We start from the raw sequence: 18,195 nt of genomic DNA, 5'->3' as shown, positions 1-18,195 counted from the left end.
TTTATTCTATTTATTTATTTATTTATTTTTCAATTAACTGATGAGTTAGAAGAAGAATATATTTATTCAGATTACTTGAAGGGTTAGTGTACTGAAGTTTTATTTATTTATTCATTTATTTATTCTAATTAACTGAAGAGTTAGAAAAAGGATATATTTATTCAAATTACTTGAAAGGTTAGTTTACAGAAGCTTAATTCTTATTTATTTATTCATTTATTCTAATTAACTGAAGAGTAAGAAAAGAATATATTTATTCAAATTACTTGAAGAGTTAGTTTACTTAAGTTGTATTTCTTTATCTATTTATTTTTTAGTAACTGAAGTGTGAGAAGAAGGATATATTTATTCAAGTTACTTGAAGAATTAATTTACTTAAGTTTTATTTATTTATTAATTTTTTAAATAAACTGAAGAGTTAGAAAAGAATATATTTATTCAGATTACTTGAAGAGTTAGTTTACTGAAGTTTCATTTTATTTATTTATTTTCTTTTAATTAACTGGGAGTTAGAAGAAGAATATATTCATTCAGATTACTTGAAGAGTTAGTTGACTGACGTTTTATTTATTTATTTATTTTTCAATTAACTGAAGAGTTAGAAGAATTTCACAAAGTCATTTGGTGATTTAATGAGGTTCTGAATTCATTTGAATATTAATGATCTATTTTCAGGCAAGGGTCGTCCTTGGCTCTTGTGCATTAGTTTTTTTTTTTTTTTTAACTAATTCCTTTCTTCTCTTTTTCTCGCATTTTTGCCAACGCACTGACGGCGAATGAAAGAATGGTAACCTTACAATTTTCTGAACGAAAATGAGAGTATATAATAGAACAAACAGGAATAAAACAAAGAAGAAACTCTGATTACTAAGCGTGTTCGTCTGCAACTGAAAAAAATCCCATATGTTCAGAGTAGGTGTCGAGCCATTTACATCAGATATTTTGACCGTAATTTCCACGATCAAAGACTGGACAAAAAGACTTGGTGGACATTACTGCTAAAATGAGTAATTTAGAATCTGTGCCTCTCTCGATTTCTTCACCTCGAGCACTCTCACAGATTCAGAACGAATACATTTCTTTACGAGGGTTAATGCAGAGTTATTCATAGTATTCTCCACTTTCTTCTATTTAGTAGTGATGGTCTTCAAGTTAGTGACTGATATAATGGAAAGGGAGTAATTTCACCGTAGAGTTTATTAATGTGAACGGGTTTTCTGTTATTATTATTATTAATATTATTGTTTTGTTCTAAGGCGTCCACAATAATAAAAATAAAAAATGTTAAGATTTCGTGTATAATTAAAAATCACTTTGCAAGGCTTTCGAACCCTTCCCTGGGTTCATCTTCAGTCCAAATGTTTGTCTTCAGTCCAAATGTTTGGACTGAAGATGAACCCAGGGAAGGGTTCGAAAGTTTGTGGTGTATTTAAATTATACACGAACTATTAATAATTTTACAAAATTATTGTGGAGCCCTTAGAACATTATATACACTATTGTGATAGAGAGTTTTTCCCAATTATCATTATTATGTATTACTATTGGGCTCTACAGGGTTAATAAATTTCTCTCATAAGACTTAATTCCTCCCAGGAAAGCTCTGTGTGTGTGTGTTTGTGTGTGTGTTAACAACACAAGATCTGCTCTTTTCCCTCATTTCAAGTGGTAATCTGTAATGGACGCTTCCCCTCTCATAATACGCTATATGTGACATTTCTTAGTCTGCCTCTTCTCCCATTCCTGGTTCTTTCCGACGATTTAATTTGCCTTATTTCTGATTTCTTCTCCTGTGCACCGTCCTTGATGACTTGCGCCTAGTTTTAAAGTGTCTTCTCTTCATCTTCTAGCCCTGGTTATGGTGATTCCGTGACCGAGAAAATTTGAGAGTAGTTCAAAAGTCACTAATTGGCAACCTAACATGCTGCATATCTTATTCTTCTTAGTATACGAAAACGTTTATTTTATGAAATACGGCTGCAATATTTCATAGGAATAAAACATGTCATGAAATTTTCCGTAGCCAGACTTCCGGAATATAAAACATGTTGAATAAAGTCCTCGTTAACTATTCTATGCGTTGACGTTAGGAGGAAAAGCAATCATGAAAATATTAGCGTAACGTATCCACCGATATCAACCAGTGGGTGTGGCCGTGAAAGTGACAAGCTGACAGGACAGCTAATCGTGTGATGCAACCAGTTGATCTTGGCAATACAGTGTTTATATCAGTTCCTTAATACTTTCTCGGAGATTAAACTTATTTGTGTTATGTTTCTTTGTGAACCGTAACATTATAAAATGATGCTTTACTTGCAAACGCTGTGCTCCTAGGCCTAAGCTGTATAACTTTCGACGTCACTGTGCTCCCGATTTCTGGCGGGAAAGCATAGGACGTTATCGACAGTTTCTCACTTAAAGTTATCTAATTAATTGATAATGCGCCAAAACCAACCAGAATATTAAAACATTCTGGGTTAAAAGGAGTGCACTGCATAGGCTTTAGCCTTAGTACTAAAATACTAAAAATGATTTGAATTTGGATCTATCTTCTCGATATAATTGCAGTATGACAGGGATTTAAAACTCATTATCTGTTACTCTTCAAAGAACAAAGCTGAAATAACCTGTATAGTAACTATTTTGGATCTCAATATCCTTACAAATAGGAAATTTGAACATAGATTAAAACTTCAAAGCCAAAGTAAACTTAATTTGTAATCAATATTACATTTCAAAATATCTGTTAAGCCTTCTGTCATGCATATTCTGTTGAAGTAGTTACTTAGTTACGTTTCGAATAACAAGTTACAGCAGTACGCATTTGTAAATTTGTGTACTCAAAAAGAGGAAACATTTTTATAACGGTATAAAAACAATCATGCTGCACTCTGTTGAACAGTACTGTAAGATACTCTCTCATCCAATACCGCGATAATGTAATTCACCTTCTCAAGTTTCAAGCTTGTCATGGAGAGACAGCCGGTTCAGACGAATAAATCTGGTGCTAAGAAATTAAGGGCTTTTTGTTTAGTCGACTCATTACTTCTTTGTAGGCCTAGTTGATATAGCTTTAAAGTGACCTGGTTTGTTCCTGTCTTCCGTTGTTTCCTTCTTGACCCCGCTTTTCGTCTATAATATATTGTGACTCCTTCCTATCTCTCATGTAAATTTCCTTTCTTCTGGTCAAGTTGGGGCTCCTCTCTTATCCATAAGAACTGTTCTTCTAGCTTCTTATAACGTGAAGAAGAGTACCTTCTCCTCTTAATTAGTGGGGGCGGGGGATGGGGTTGGAGGGGAGTGATGACAGGTGATGAGCATACTCATGAAGACTCCCTGGTTCCAGTTTCCAGGTTCTTACAATCTTCCATCTTCCCAGATTGGGTCCACACTTCCTTCTGTGATCAGACCATTTGGTAAGGTGTTATCAAATAAGGCACCATTCCGCCAAAGAACTACCTAAACCCTCATAACTTATAGAATTTATTTGTCATACCAACAACAGAAAGCAGCGTTTGTAACCATATAAATAAAATTTAAGAGATACTTACAAAATTTATGTCAATTATTTGTGTCAAGTATTTCCAAACACGGTAAGTACTGCCTAGGTCTACATTTTGTTCGGGATATTCATAGACAGACCTTCCTAGAATTCACATTTATTCCGGTTAATGTATCTCTTTTTTTCTTTTTACTTGCTATTTATTGATAAATTGGTAGTTTCCGTCCTGTTACTTTTTCACAATTATAATTCTGCTGTATTATATAGGCATCACTTGACATCCATTTACATTAGTGTCCATAGCTGTGACTGTTACAACACTTTAAAAATGCCGCTTGGCATTAACGGCAGAACGCCTTGGATAACCATCAGATTTGAGGCTTACCATGAGAGCAACATGGAACTCTGGTCTCTGAATTTGCGTGAAATTATCCAGTTACTCTGCTTTGGCAACGAACTCAGAAGCAATCACTTGCAGTTAGATGACTGCCTGACCATTTTGCGCTAATTGCTCGAATGGTTTCCTCTATTTGTAGGCCATGAAATCGTCTGTGCTCTCCTTATCGATAATTCTGCCGTGGGAGGGTCATCAGGAGAATGGTGGCACCTGTGAATAACAGTGGCATTGATGCCGAAAGCCACCAGTTCAAGAGCGCCGTATGCGACCCTCCGGCCATAGGTAGGACGGGGATGTGAGTCTGGCGGGAGGGAGGGAGGGAGGGGGGGGGCCGGAGGCCGGCCGGGAGACTTAACGAGCCAGGCAGCCAGCCAGTGGCGGGCAGACCCGACTACAGTATCTAGCGAGCAAGGGCTGCCTGGCAGTGTTAATCGTGGCGTTCTAGTGCAAAGATACCGGCCGCTCCTCGCTGTACGATGCGAAGGAACTGCAAAGTATTCATATTCCTCTCTTTCGTGTGGACCTTTGGCGTTGTTGTGTATCTCAACACCAGCAAGGATGTCAAGGTGAGAGGCCAATGCTTGTTTCGGGGTACGGCGAGAGATACCTTAGAGGGGCTTAAAACATGAGTGAGGGGAAACGAAATTTTCTTCGAGACGGTGATGGGAACTCGAAGGGAGAAAGAGAGAGAGAGCGTGTGGCTCAGAGAGTGAGAGAGAGAGAGAGAGAGGGAGAGAGATGTGATGATGCCTGGATGACTTGTAAACCGTGTAAACCCCTCCTCTCTTTAAAGACCCGGTTTTGAAACGGGAATATAGATCGTCGTTTTTGTGAGCTTCCCTTTTGCATTACCAGTGCGTTCAGATTGTTTAGGATAACACGACTGTCTCTTCAGAAAAAAAGGGGCAGTTTGCAGGCGTGGTGTATTGATTTTGCGCACTTTGAAGTGATAGCAGTGGGGGTGGGTGGGATGTGGTGCCTGTATTTTTTCCCCTTATGTTCTTACAACCTGCAGTATTCAATTATGTATGAAGCCGTGTTACGATGCGTCAGTGCAGGTTGATGATGCTGTTTGCTAAATGGCCGAATTTACTGGGTGGGTCTTTTTGTCTTGAAGCTGGTGAAGCACGTAGCCCAGTGCAGGATCAACAGATACGATGCTATAGTCGGGACGAGCACTGATCTCGTGATTATCAGCAGGAATTTTGATGACTGAGATCGTGGCATCTCGTTAGTTAGGGTGAAAATGACATTGATACGTTAATTACGGATAGAATTTTAGGATATTTTTTTATTTTACTCGTTGTTGGAAGATGCTAGATTTCATCATCATGGGCAATGTTTATTAATTCTTTAGGTATGTATTAAATAGGAGTCTTTGTTTCATTTGACCATCAGATGCTGAATCAGGGGTGAAACACTGTAACGTCCTCTGTAACCCCCGAAGCTTTTCAATACTGTAGGTCTAGGTTACCTATACAGAACATTCGTACACATTATATACAATTGTGTGTGTGGGTGTGTATAACCTTGTAACTTTTCCTTATAGGCCTAGGTTACCTATATAGAACATTCGTCACATATGTATACTATATAGCCCTAGGTTAACTTTATAGGCCTACGTTGTCTACACGAGAAATATCAATATGTGTAAATTGCAAAATAGTGTATGTGGTGAGATGGAAATTGCCTATAAGTTAGGAAGGGGATTATGATTCACACACACATACGTACCCGTAAGGGGGTAGTGCCGTCAGTGCACCTCATGTGGTGCACTGTAGGCATTACTAAAAGTTCTTTGCAGCATCTATTCGGCCCCTAGCTGCAACCCCTTTCATTTCTTTGACTGTACCTCCGTTCATGTTATCTTTCTTCCATCTCGCAATCCAGCCTCTCATATATAACAATTATTTCATAATGCAACTCTATATTCCATTCCATACATACATGTGTACTGTGTGTTTCTTACGGACAAATGTTGTGATAAATGAAGGGAATGTTTAGCCAATTCTCCTGTACGGTAGAAATGTTTCGATTGGAATAAAAGGTTGCCTTGGGCCCCCCCCCCACCCCCTCCCCAGAATTCACATCGAATTCGGGGAAACGCTTTATTAAAAAGAAGAAAAAAGAATTATGTATTAGTACGTTGAACCTAAACCAAACGATATGCAAAGCAGATTGAAAAACGATGTCCTAACTGAATGGGAACAGATACCGGCTCCGCGAACGAGGGGATAGTAAGGATTAGGGGAAGCAGAACAGCCGGGGAACAGGACCCACCAGTTTAGGGATTACTGACCTTGGCAGTGTGTGTAGGGAGAAGCAGCCACTTGACAAGTGTTCAGGTGGTATCTCAATAGCGCGTTTTCTGGTGTCTTTCACCATCGTTCTGCCTGATCTTGCACCAATTAGCCAGATTTTTTGGCCGATTTTAAATTTTTACTTTATTTATTTATCTATTTTTTTAGTTATTTATTTATTATTGTTTTTTTTGCGAGTTATGTGTGCTTGTTTGCGAGGATACGTAACTTGTTTTTCACCAGTAAAGCAGAAAACTATGGGGTTCTTCCTGCAAAATTTTAGTTGTAGAACGTTATGCCATAAAAACGTTCCTATTTGACACGGAATGGTGTTAACCTTTGAAGTTTCCGTGGAAGAGGGGATTATAATTCCTTTAGAAAAAGGAATGCAAGGGCCTTTTATATTGGGGAGATCGTAAAGGTAAGTTGGACCGTCAGTAAACAGGTTATGTGATTGTGGTCCATTATTGCGAAAAGTGGGAAAAAGTACCGAGGAATTCTTCATGAAAGATCAACAACTAAGCAATATGACGTTGAAGAGCCGAAGCTGAAGGCGACTTTTTTAACAATGGAATAAATCTTGGAGCAAATGATCAAAGATAGGAAAATAAACTGTTAAAAGTATTTGAGAACTCATGTAGTAATTCAAGCTCAAAATGCTGACGGAAAAAGACGAGCTTTCATCAGTCTCAATTTCTCAAAAGATATGGAAGAATTGAAAAAAGTGAGTGCAGTATAGAAGGGAATTATCGTAGCCAGAAACTGTCAGGGAGGTATCGTAATTGCGTTACCGGTCTCCTTTCAAAGGTTCCATAGGAGGACTTAGAGTAGTTTCAGGAAAAAAAAAGTATAATATGAAGTTTTCGGAGTTGATCTACTGTATGAAAGGGAGGATGCAAGAGGTACTAGTATGCATCCACCTACTCCATGGTGCTAGTACTAAACATGGCGGAATCTCCTTGCGACACCGTGTTTAATACTAGCCCCTCGGAGACCAAAGCATTATATACACCCATTGCTATATCGAGTAGTCGACAAATTATATTAATAAATGATATCTTTGCTCGCCCGTCTACACTACTTAGCATGAGTTTGCTACTATGGACTTTAGCAATGGTGGATACATACTGGGTTAATACCGATGAAAAATAAAACTTCAATCTTTACAAGAGGCACAGAAAAAGTTGTCATTTGAATCTCCTCTTTGTAATGAAAAGTGTCAAATATAATTATTTGAATGCAGTGAACTATGATAACGTTCTGACATTGGAAAATGTTTGACCTGGTAATTTTAGAAGTGTGTGGTATTAATAGGGAATAGGCAGATAGTAAGACTTGAAGCTTTGTTCTAGATTTTTTTTTTTCTTTGAGACTTTATGGTATGTACTAGGGCCATGTCCAGTAATTTCCAAGTTTAATGGTACGTTCATGAAAAGTGATAGATATATCCGTAACAATATGAAGTAACCTGGAAGCTGTAGGTATGACAAACTATCAGGTAGGACTTGATGCCACAGTATTTCCCAGAGTTAGTTTCTTTTATTTTATTTTTTATGTGACTGTAAGTGAACTTAAGTAATTTCAGATACTTGTTCGCATAGGCCTAGGTCAATAGGTATAGGGAAGAGATCAAAGTTGAGCAACTTCATGGTGTAGCTAGGAAACAGGCCAAGAAATTTGTGCTACTTGGACTTATCTACACGTCACCTCCGAGGTGTTAGTACCAAAGGGCGGAAGCTCAACGGGACGCCGTGCGGAGTACTAGCCCCTCAGGGATCAAATTATTATGTACACCCATTTCTATGTTGTGTGGTCGACAAATTACCTATATTAATAAACGATATCGGTGATCCCCGAGGGGCTAGTACTAAACACGGTATAATTGAGCTTCCGCCATGTTTAGTACTATAGTAGATTCACATGAACCGTGCACGTGCATTTGATGTCTAGGCCAGTCCCTTACGACGCTCCTGATTGGCTGTTGATAAGCCAATCACAGGGCTGGAAACTCCACCTCTTCTGAGATATACTGGTGAAAGACAAATCCCTCAGGAGAGGTGGAACATACATTGTGCCTATGTGAACTCTTCCGAGAAACTGAGAGTTTCCAACCCCGTGGTTGGCTTATCAACAGCCAATCAGGAGCGTCGTAAGGGACTGGCCTAGATATCACATGCTTTGTAGATGTGAATCTACTATAGCACCTCGGAGGTGACACGTAGACAACAAGCCAAGTAGTACCAATATATTTTAGAGCTCCTTAGTTGCTAAAGTGAAAATTATTCTGATACTTATGGAATTCAGTATGTAATTAGAAGAAAAAAAGCTAGGCAGATTTAGTAAAATGCAGACAAGTTGAGAGGTTTCATTATGTAACTAGAGTAGGGCTACTTTTTTTTTTTCTTTAGCCAGTCGATATGACCAGGCAAAGAGTTATTAAATGTTTAGGATAGGAAAAGGTTGGAGTTTTTCAGAACACTCATTGCGTTGCAGATGGAACTACATTAATTTGTTTTGGGGAATTACGAAAACTGATTGAATGGATGACGAAAGCATATATACGTACATTGTAAATCTGTGAGTTTACCACGCACTGAATTTACCACACGCCTTTCGCCCAGAGAGAGAGAGAGAGAGAGAGGTTGGTTCATCTAACAGCCTTTTCCTCCTTAAGAGTTAACTCCAGTATGACATCCTTCCGCTTATACTCGCAAAGAAGTGAATTACAAGCTGCTTTTCCGTATCCCCTTACAGGAAAGAGCCACTGGGCGTTGAATTTGTTTTCACCACGTTCATATCCACCCCATGGAATAGTACTGATACAAGAGTTTGTGTGTGTTTGTTGTGGTTGTCATTTTGATCCAGTGACGATGTTACAGCTTGGAATTCAAAGTTGCGGTGTTTTAAGTAGAACCCTTGACTAAACATTAGTAATTTTCAGGGTAGTGTGTCGACTGTGGTATAAAACAAGCGGGATGGAGAAATGCGTGGGGCGAGCAGCCTCATTCCAAGATTCTTGCTAAAAACCACCGTTTGAAAAGGAATATATATGAACAATAATGATAACATTCAAAATACCGGATCAGCATTTATGTTCTACACACGACTTGCGTGTAAATCTTTGACTTGAGGTTAGTCCATTGAGTTATAGATGGATGGCGACAGTGGAACTTTCGTCTCTGTTGGCATATACCCTACTCGTTGCACTCTGTGTTGAGACAAGGGTGTTGGGGTAGCATAAATATATTTTCCACAAACACATTGGTAGAAAGAAACGGGAAACAAAGTTAAACCACTATTGCTGATTAGGTTGTGAGCAATATATTAATTGTCGGCGATGAATTTTATGATATAGCAGCTGCAAATTTCCAGTTAGTTATGAATCCTACGGTGTTTGACTTCATTTACCAGGAACGCAATAAACTTCATTTGAAATCGTGAACTTTATTGAAGTCGCCAGTGAATATTGGTGATTTGGTATAAAACCCGCGAGTGACCCGTAAATTGTTTTCTGCGACAACTTTGCATATGATAAAATGGATGTGTTCATATTCCTATCACGGGGAAAGTAATCGAATCTTGTTAGTTGATGCTTGTCGACACCATCGAGCCAGGTCGAGAAGAGGCTTGATTGAACGGCGTTTAAAATCCAGTATGCCTCTGTTTATCCAAGTACAGTGAGTTATGTACCGAGATGTTATTCGACCGTTGTGGGTGGCAGCTTGACGAAGGAGCGAAAGAGAGAAAAGAATACTCGTTTCAACGGGGTGACACCATTCATAAGATTCTCTCTCTCTCTCTCTCTCTCTCTCTCTCTCTCTCTCTCTCTCTCTCCACTATGATATTCCAGCGTCTCTACCATTGACTATTGGCGGCATAGTAAGTGACCAGATTAAGTAAGTTGCTTACAAAACTGGTGTGTTTCCTATTGTAGATGTAGACCAACAAATAAAATTTCCCGGTATGTAAAGAAATTGCTGTAAGCTATCCATTTTAGGGCTCGGTGTTAGAATTAAATAGTGCAGAACCAAGATTTGTGCAGATAGATTCCCCCAAGGTAGGATTCAGTTTGAACGACCTATCAGAGTAGTAGCTGATTTGGTATTCGCACCGACAGGACAATCTTTGTACCAGTGGTTCTCCAATCGTTTCAAGTCATGGACCACCAGCCCAATAAAACAAGAATAATGTGGACCATTACTTTTCTGTGTAACGATAAATGAAACACAGACAATAAGCATTTTAGATTGGAATGTATTTCTTGTGCAAGAATCACAGCCTACAGAATTTCATTATTTTTTTTTAAGAATGATACAAATTGGTCTCGGTGCATATCGGTAAATTTAAAAATTATGTTATGTACTAATGTCCAATTCTTTACTAAGTGCATTGAACGTCAATCCATGAGCCTTCCTTTCCAAAACGTTTGAGTATTTTCCGCACGAGTGAAGTGATGGAGGGTTGACGATGTTCTAGTCTCAGTCGCGTTTCGTCAACGTGATCAATTTTCGCTTACTCAGGGAGTAAGCCTACAAACTACTTCGTTGTTGTTGTTTTTCTTGTTTGGGGATAGGAAAGGTCTACGGGAGAGCCTTGAAAGGTCTGAAAATGTGATTCCTGTTGAGTTAAAGATACAGGAATTTTAGGATAGGGTAGTTATGATTTATTTACTTGATTGAAAATGGAAAAAATAAATAATGTGGGTATTAAAGAGTACAGAAAAATGATTTCTGATAAAATATAGCATATATATGTATTTTAATTTTCGTTGGTGAAACAGCTCTATTTTACCTTAGATTTTAGCACGTTTTAATTTGCGGTAAAAGTGAGGGGTATAATATTTACAGCTTATGCATTCGGGGAAAATCTTGCATGTGTCTCGAGTAAGTTGGAGGTCGGGTCACACCTTATTTTTCAAGCAGGTCCATCATATTTTCCAGGAACTGCAAATTAGATTGCAGTTGTATTCAATCAGCTGGTTATTCAAATGAATGATATATCATCAGTGTTACTACGTTTCAACGAATTTTGGTTTGGTTTAATTTCTTCTCGAACTTATATTTCTATCTTATCAGTTCGTTGAGTTTTCAAAGTTAGTAATGTTTTTCAGTTAGTTAGTATTTTTTTCAAATTAATCGTTAATATTGAAACAATCCACCAATACTTCAAAATTCTCCTGTATTAGTATTTTTATTTTCAAATTGGTCCACTGATATTTCAGAACATCTATAGTTTCAATAAGTCCGTACAGTACTATCTGAAATCGGCCTGTATGTAGCCAGTGATGCTATTAAATCACTTTACCTGTAGTCAAAACTTTTTTTTTAAGTTCATCAAATTTTTCAGTTGAAGTGTCAGAAATATAATTTTTTTCAGTCTTTTGCGTTTTGTTTTCTACTTAATTAATGAATATTTGTCCTATTCTACAGGTATGTATTCCCCTTCAATACAACGGATCAGTTCTGTACTGTGGTTTTGGGACTGAAGAGACTAAATAGACATCATTCTAAAATAACAATTATCAGGCCTAGAGCGACATGTGAAACGTTTGTTGATAATGATCTTTTTTTGTGTATTGTAAAGACTTTCAATCGTCGTTCTAACGGAAGAAAGCTGGATATTGCATCAAATCGGCTTCATAATGGCTCCTTATCCTTTGTCTAAGTCGTTGTAGAGAAAAAGGGCGTTTCCTTTGCTCGCCAGTCTTTGTTCCCAAGGCTGGATGGCTTGTTTTTTATTTATTCATTTATTTCATTTTTTTTGTATTGGAAAGTACGGACGCTGATTGTTTTGCAATAATCTCTCTCTCTCTCTCTCTCTCTCTCTCTCTCTCTCTCTCTCTCTCTCTCTCTCTCTCTCTCTTTCGATCTATATATATATATATATATATATATATATATATGATAGATATACCATTTACATTATATTTATATATATAACATAAATATTTATTCAAATATATATAAAACTGATACACTAATGCTTTTAGATAGCGTATCATAACTGACCTGCTAAAGAGGGCGTTTACATTATTATTATTATTATTAGATATCAAGACAATTGTAGATGGGTTTCTCCTTCTCCCCCTCTGCAGTTCTGTCATAACGAATTATTTTATGGGCCATATTAACATTGTTTTCATTCTAAACTATTGGGTTCACAGCGTTTTTTTTTTTTTTTTTATATATATATATGAAGACAGGAAGTCTGGTTTCCCCGACTTACTGCTGCATACCATCCCTTCTATTTTGTCGTCCCTCTTATTTGTTTCTTCGGTCTGGACTTGAAAAGCAACATTATCAGTTTGTCCGTCCCATCTCCCTTAGCATTTTATAAAATCAGTATACGGATGGCAAGCAGTCACGCTTATCCCGATGTGCACGAGAAACTCCCCAGGGCGCAATTGCATGACGTTACGGCATGCGCGAGGTGTTGTGATTTGTCGACGTTTTTCTGCCCTTCGAAAACTGTCCTTTGATCGCCCATTTTCCCTCTGGCTGTCTCCTTTGCTGACTTTGAATGTCCTTCCCGAGAAGTCAGTGCGAGTTATAGATCGCCCCAGAGTAATCATGTTTCGTGTCTTGAGATTCCTTTTGGAGAGGGGGGCGCTGCACCCGGTTGGCTGGCTGGCTGGCTATCTGGGCTTTCGAGACGCCGATGAAATCATGCGCATGCAAGCAGTAAACCTTCCTTATTGTTTATCCATTAGAGAACATAAACTCGGGAAGACAAATTTGTTCTCATCACGCTACGGCCGCATGAGTTCATGTTACGTTCTTTTGTGTTGCCTAAGGGATGAATAAGTAGTCTGCCTGTCAAATGCCAGGTTTGTGATTTGTGTAATTAAATAATGGCATGTGTTTTTCTATTTTCTACATTGTGCTTTGATGACAGGAGAGGCATATCGGGTAAATGCATCATGATAACAAAGCACATTTTCTTGCAGTAAATAACAGGCCTTTCTTGTGCAGTAAGCCTTTTTTTTTACCGTGATAAATTTTATTTACAATTATGAAAAATTTAATATTCTTGCTTTTTTCGCAGAAATAATGAGTAGTCTCGTGTCTTGCAGTTCCAGACAAACCTTAGGTCAGTCATTTACTTTGAAAAGGATGGATAAACATTCATAAGCTATTACAGAGGCATTTCATTGCTTTTCAAGTCGTAAGAAATATTATATAGAAAGCAAATTCCGATGTTTTAGTCCTTTCCCCTCTAGTTTTCCATTTGGGAAGAATTCGTGTCACTCCTTTTGCATCCCCTTGCTTCTAGGGATATGCGTATTACGACGATCGATATTTTTTATTTGGGTGTAAAGGGTATCAAATATTGCCCCACTCTCTCTCTCTCTCTCTCTCTCTCTCTCTCTCTCTCTCTCTCTCTCTCTCTCTCTCTCTCTTCACGGTTCCTTTATGATCAGCCGGTCGTAGAAGCTCAACTTTTTTTTTCTTTTTTTTTTTTTTAAATCTCAGCCACATGTTCGCTGTACCTCTAGTCCATCGAACGACCAGTGTGGGATCTGAGGCCTGGTCATAGATTGGATGGTGATCTCCAGGAAACAGCAGTCATTGTCGGTACATTAAGCTATTTGAATATCCCTAGGGCAGGTCAAGGGGCAAGTAAATCGTTGCTATACGTACCTTCAGTGAGAAAGTATCTCTCTCTCTCTCTCTCTCTCTCTCTCTCTCTCTAATATTTATATATATAAACATACGACGTTAAAATACCCTGTGGTGGATACTGTAAACTAGAGTAAGTAAGGTTAAGCAAGGTCCAAAGTATTCTTAAACATTCGCAGCCTATAAGCAGTACCCAGTATTTCACTTACTCTTCTTCTTCACGATAGACCAGCGCAGGGCGCAAGAATTTCCTTTGAGAAATTCCGTCTTTTCGAAACTTCCACGACGAAATGTTAATGAGACTGCGGGTCCAAATACCAAACCTATGAATTTCGTGACTGCAAAGCTAAAGCGTTAGCTGCGATCCCAGTGCGAAGAAACTGCGAAATAGGAGAGAGAGAGAGAGAGAGAGAGAGAGAGGAGAGAAGGGGTGGAAAGTCTGAGAAGGTAGCAGCATTGCTAGTAATTTATGTACCAAAATGTGCAATAACGTAAAAATTATATACTGTTGCTAAATTGCCAGGCCGTTCTAGCGTATATCCCCAAACTAGGACTAAGATTCATGCAGCTGTATTAGAGCGATGTTTCACGAACCCTTTGCCATGGAAATTGCAGAGGAGCGAAATTGCTAAAATAAAGTCCTTGTGCTCCAAGTGGGAATTTCGCTACCCCGGAAAAGTGTGGCACTCCGTTGTCACCTGATTCTAAGCCAGTCTAATATTTATCCACAAAATGACTTTGGCATTATGCTTCAATCACTGGTCCTGTATGTGCACATTTACACATATACGTACACGATGTATACGCAGTTTGTCTATTTACTCTCCCATTCTGCACACTGGAATGAGTGAAGTACATAATGCCGCCTGGCCGTGTTGATTATCTGTAAATATTGGTGTGTTTGTGTTGGCTTAATTTGGCCTTTTATTTTTTGGCATTTGTTTGCAAAGTCGTTAAGATGGACAAAGAAAAATAAGCGAAACGAGACCACCCAGTGCCTGAGAATTCTCTGCAACGGGGTTAGACTTTCAGGTTTCATGTGGCGGTATTTAGCCAGTTTTCGATAGAATATGTATTTCTATTTCAAGCGCCACTGTTGTGACAGAACGCTGTGGTTAGTGATTGGCGAATAAAATATATCTTATGATATTCTAGAACTGGAAAAAAAAAATTCACAAAAAGTTCAAATCTAAAGAAAGCTTCAGATCCCAGAATGAAAATTTAATCATGGTAGGGAAAATTACGACCATGTGATTGTTCTTTTTTTTTTTTATTGAAGACCTGAGATCTCCGCTGTTTGATATGTGGTAACATCAAAGACTTTCACATTAAAATGTTAGTCTCTCTCTCGCGTCGTTCTTCCGAGTCATTTGTGACTTTTATTTCCCCTTCCTTTTTTCCTCTTCCCTCACTTTCTCATATCTTCCCCTCATTTACAAGCCTCGTCTTTCACTTGCTATCTGCGCCGGTCCCTTCCAGACAGTGGATCGTTTTTCTCGCCGTGAATGGGGGAGGTGTAATGTTTCTTGATGTGAATAGGGAAAGTGTAATGTATCTCATCTTCCGCTGAGAAAAGGATTTGGAAGAGTAGGTCACGTTATTCATGGCAGGCTCTGCGAATGTGTTGGTTTGTTTGTTTCGTGAACTTACTTTTTTTATTTTTTTATTTCATCCCAGTTCCAATTTTGCAAGTCTCTTTTTTTACTAGTATCTGATATAAATTGTCTTAATTTTCTGATTTTTATGCACGAGCTATTTATATTATGGCTTCCATTGTCATTGTTTAAAAAATTGAATATTGCTATTTAAGTATATTACGATGTAGGACATTGATACCGTAGTGTAAAGTAACCTGTAGTCATTGCACTTGACTCTCTCTCTCTCTCTCTCTCATATATATATATATATATATATATATATATATATATATATATATATATATATATATATATATGTGTGTGTGTGTGTGTGTGTGTGTGGCGCGCGCACGCGCGTGTGTGTGTGTGGATAATCATACACGTATATATATATATATATATATAATATTTATATATATATACATATATATTATATTATATATAATGCATGTGCAATGAAAGAACGTTTGGAGTATTCACGCTAAAAAGCACGTTGGCTCACTCGGATTAATTAAAACTTGATTACAGAGTGTGACGCGTCGACTCTCCTTTTCACACTTTCATTTTGATGAGCTGATGTTTGCATGGAAAGAAACCGAGAGGCAGGAAGCGGAACGGTGCCATATTGGCCCCAGTTCCTCTTCCTCCGCCAGCGCTGCCTTTTAGAATTGTAATCCGTCGTTTGCAAAATGATGTCCAGAGAGAAACCTTAAAACACTCACGCGCCGCTGGGTCTTTGTTAAAGGGCGATGCCGGTTTTCGGGTGTTTTACAGTGGTGTTGTGCATTTGGGAAAAAAGGCGCTTTTTTGTGGATATGGATTTTGTCACGTCCTCTCTCTCTCTCTCTCTCTCTCTCTCTCTCTCTCTCTCTCTCTCTCTCTCTCTCTCATTTAAATATCTATGGTTAAAGTTTTCGCTTTGCTCTCCCATATATGGTCTTGTGTAACCGGTTGCGTATCCTTCCATTTCAGATGTCTGTTTGTTTGTTTATATGTTTGATAGGATTTTGTGTGTGTGTGTGTGCGTGCGTCATTCTATGTATAAGTACTTTTGCCTTCCAAGTTGCGGATATGGATGTTAAAGTCTCATATATGTGTCATGTCACGAGAAATAAGTGTCCTCCCCTCTGCTGCCATTTACCGTCCTTTCATTTCGTCTTTTTGCGGGAGGAGGTCCAAGTTTAATGGGTCCCGGACCGTTTATGTTATTTGTTGAGATAATTATATTAAGTTTCACCGAGGGGGCTGTCTTGAGACGAGGTATGGGCCGTCCCTGCTTGTGTGAGTATGCGTGTGTCTATTGTCGTCGTCGTTTTTCCAGAGCTATTTGATTGTTGTAGTTTTTTGTTTGTTTAGTTTTTTTTCTATCTTTGTGGAAGGGAGGAAGGATGGAAAACATAGTTTGGCTTCCGTTAGTTTTGAAACTGTCTTATTGTCTTATCAGTTTTCAGTTGCTATGAAAACTTTTTTTTATTTAGATAACACACACACACACACACATATATATATAAATATATATATATATATATATATATATATATATATATATATACATATTTGATTGTAAGAGTGAAAAGTTTAAGTATATATATATTATATAATATAACTATATATATATGTATATATACATATTACATATTTCATTGTAAGGGCGAAAAGTTTATCTCTTAGGCATAATCTTCTACGTAGAAATCAATCTTGTCTTAGCTAGTTAATGTAGAAAATCTATGGATAACTATTATTGTTTTTGATAAGGAGAAATTTTATTGTAGACCTCTACGCAGTAACAGTGAACAATCGTGCTCTTTTCATGAAGAATATACGAGCAAACACACGCACACACACAGACACATACACATGAACGTCGTATCATGACATACTGGAGGCCTCTAAGGCCGTGCTCAGAGCTTTGGCAAAGAGATTAAAAGGGCAAGCCATGGAATAACCAGCAGTGGTAAAAAACAACAGTTCAGCTTTAGGCAAGGCTCTGCTTCAAGAGAAGCGATCGGAGTGGTAAGGACTCTGTATGGAATAATTACCCAAGAGTGGATTGAGTTTTTGGAATGTTTGTGCACGCGCGTGCGCGTACACAACAGCAAGGCATAAATATATATATATATTATATATATATATATATATATAGATATATATATATATATATATATTATATATATATATAATATATATATATATATATAATAACAGGACCTCATTTAAACTGGATGCTATCTACCGGAGATATTTATCGAGGATAAGTTACAAGCTGTGGAGGACTTACTGTCCTGATCGGGTACCAGACTATGAAGACAGTTAGCCCTGTAAAGCTTGTAACTTTTCCTGAATAAATATCTACTAGATACCATCCAGTTTAAATTGGGTCCAGTTATTGATTGTGTCGATGCACAGAACAACTGTGTAAGTAATAAAGTGCGAGTGTGAAGTGCATAGAGAGAAGGATTAAGCGAGTGTCCAAATATAGAAAAGCTTACAAAGCCACTCCACCGATGCCTCCAGAGTTTTCTGTAGATTCGTCGTTCATTCTTGATTCTGTATCGAGAGGGTGTGGACTTTGGAAGTAACTGTTGTCAATTTTGTTTCCCATCTGTGGAGCCGCCCCATTTAACGGAAATGAATTTAAGAGATAAATGTGGCTTTTGATGGAAAGACTATCTTGAATCTTCTCCTAAATTAGAAGACATTTGTGAAGGTGGAGACGAAGATGTTAATTGTGAAAGGAAAG

At 38.0% G+C, this 18,195-nt stretch overlaps 1 protein-coding gene across 2 annotated transcripts in view; it reads left to right on the top strand.

Annotated features, from left to right (window-relative positions):
- Positions 1–4,269: 4,269 nt before the first annotated feature.
- LOC135222384 (polypeptide N-acetylgalactosaminyltransferase 2-like) overlaps positions 4,270–18,195 on the top strand; it is a 285,956-nt gene continuing 272,030 nt past the window's right edge. The window contains exon 1 of one of the 2 annotated variants that reach the window (XM_064260481.1): positions 4,270–4,465. In XM_064260481.1, coding sequence (XP_064116551.1) covers positions 4,376–4,465 — 90 coding nt within the window. In that variant the 5' untranslated portion in view covers positions 4,270–4,375. The remainder of the gene's footprint in view (positions 4,466–18,195) is intronic. The other variant, XM_064260474.1, reaches the window with a different exon arrangement.

Source organism: Macrobrachium nipponense, chromosome 20 (assembly GCF_015104395.2).
Source record: "Macrobrachium nipponense isolate FS-2020 chromosome 20, ASM1510439v2, whole genome shotgun sequence".
Lineage (NCBI taxonomy): Eukaryota > Metazoa > Arthropoda > Malacostraca > Decapoda > Palaemonidae > Macrobrachium > Macrobrachium nipponense.
Note: the sequence above shows the minus strand (reverse complement) of the source record. Positions and strands in the feature narration are given on the sequence as shown.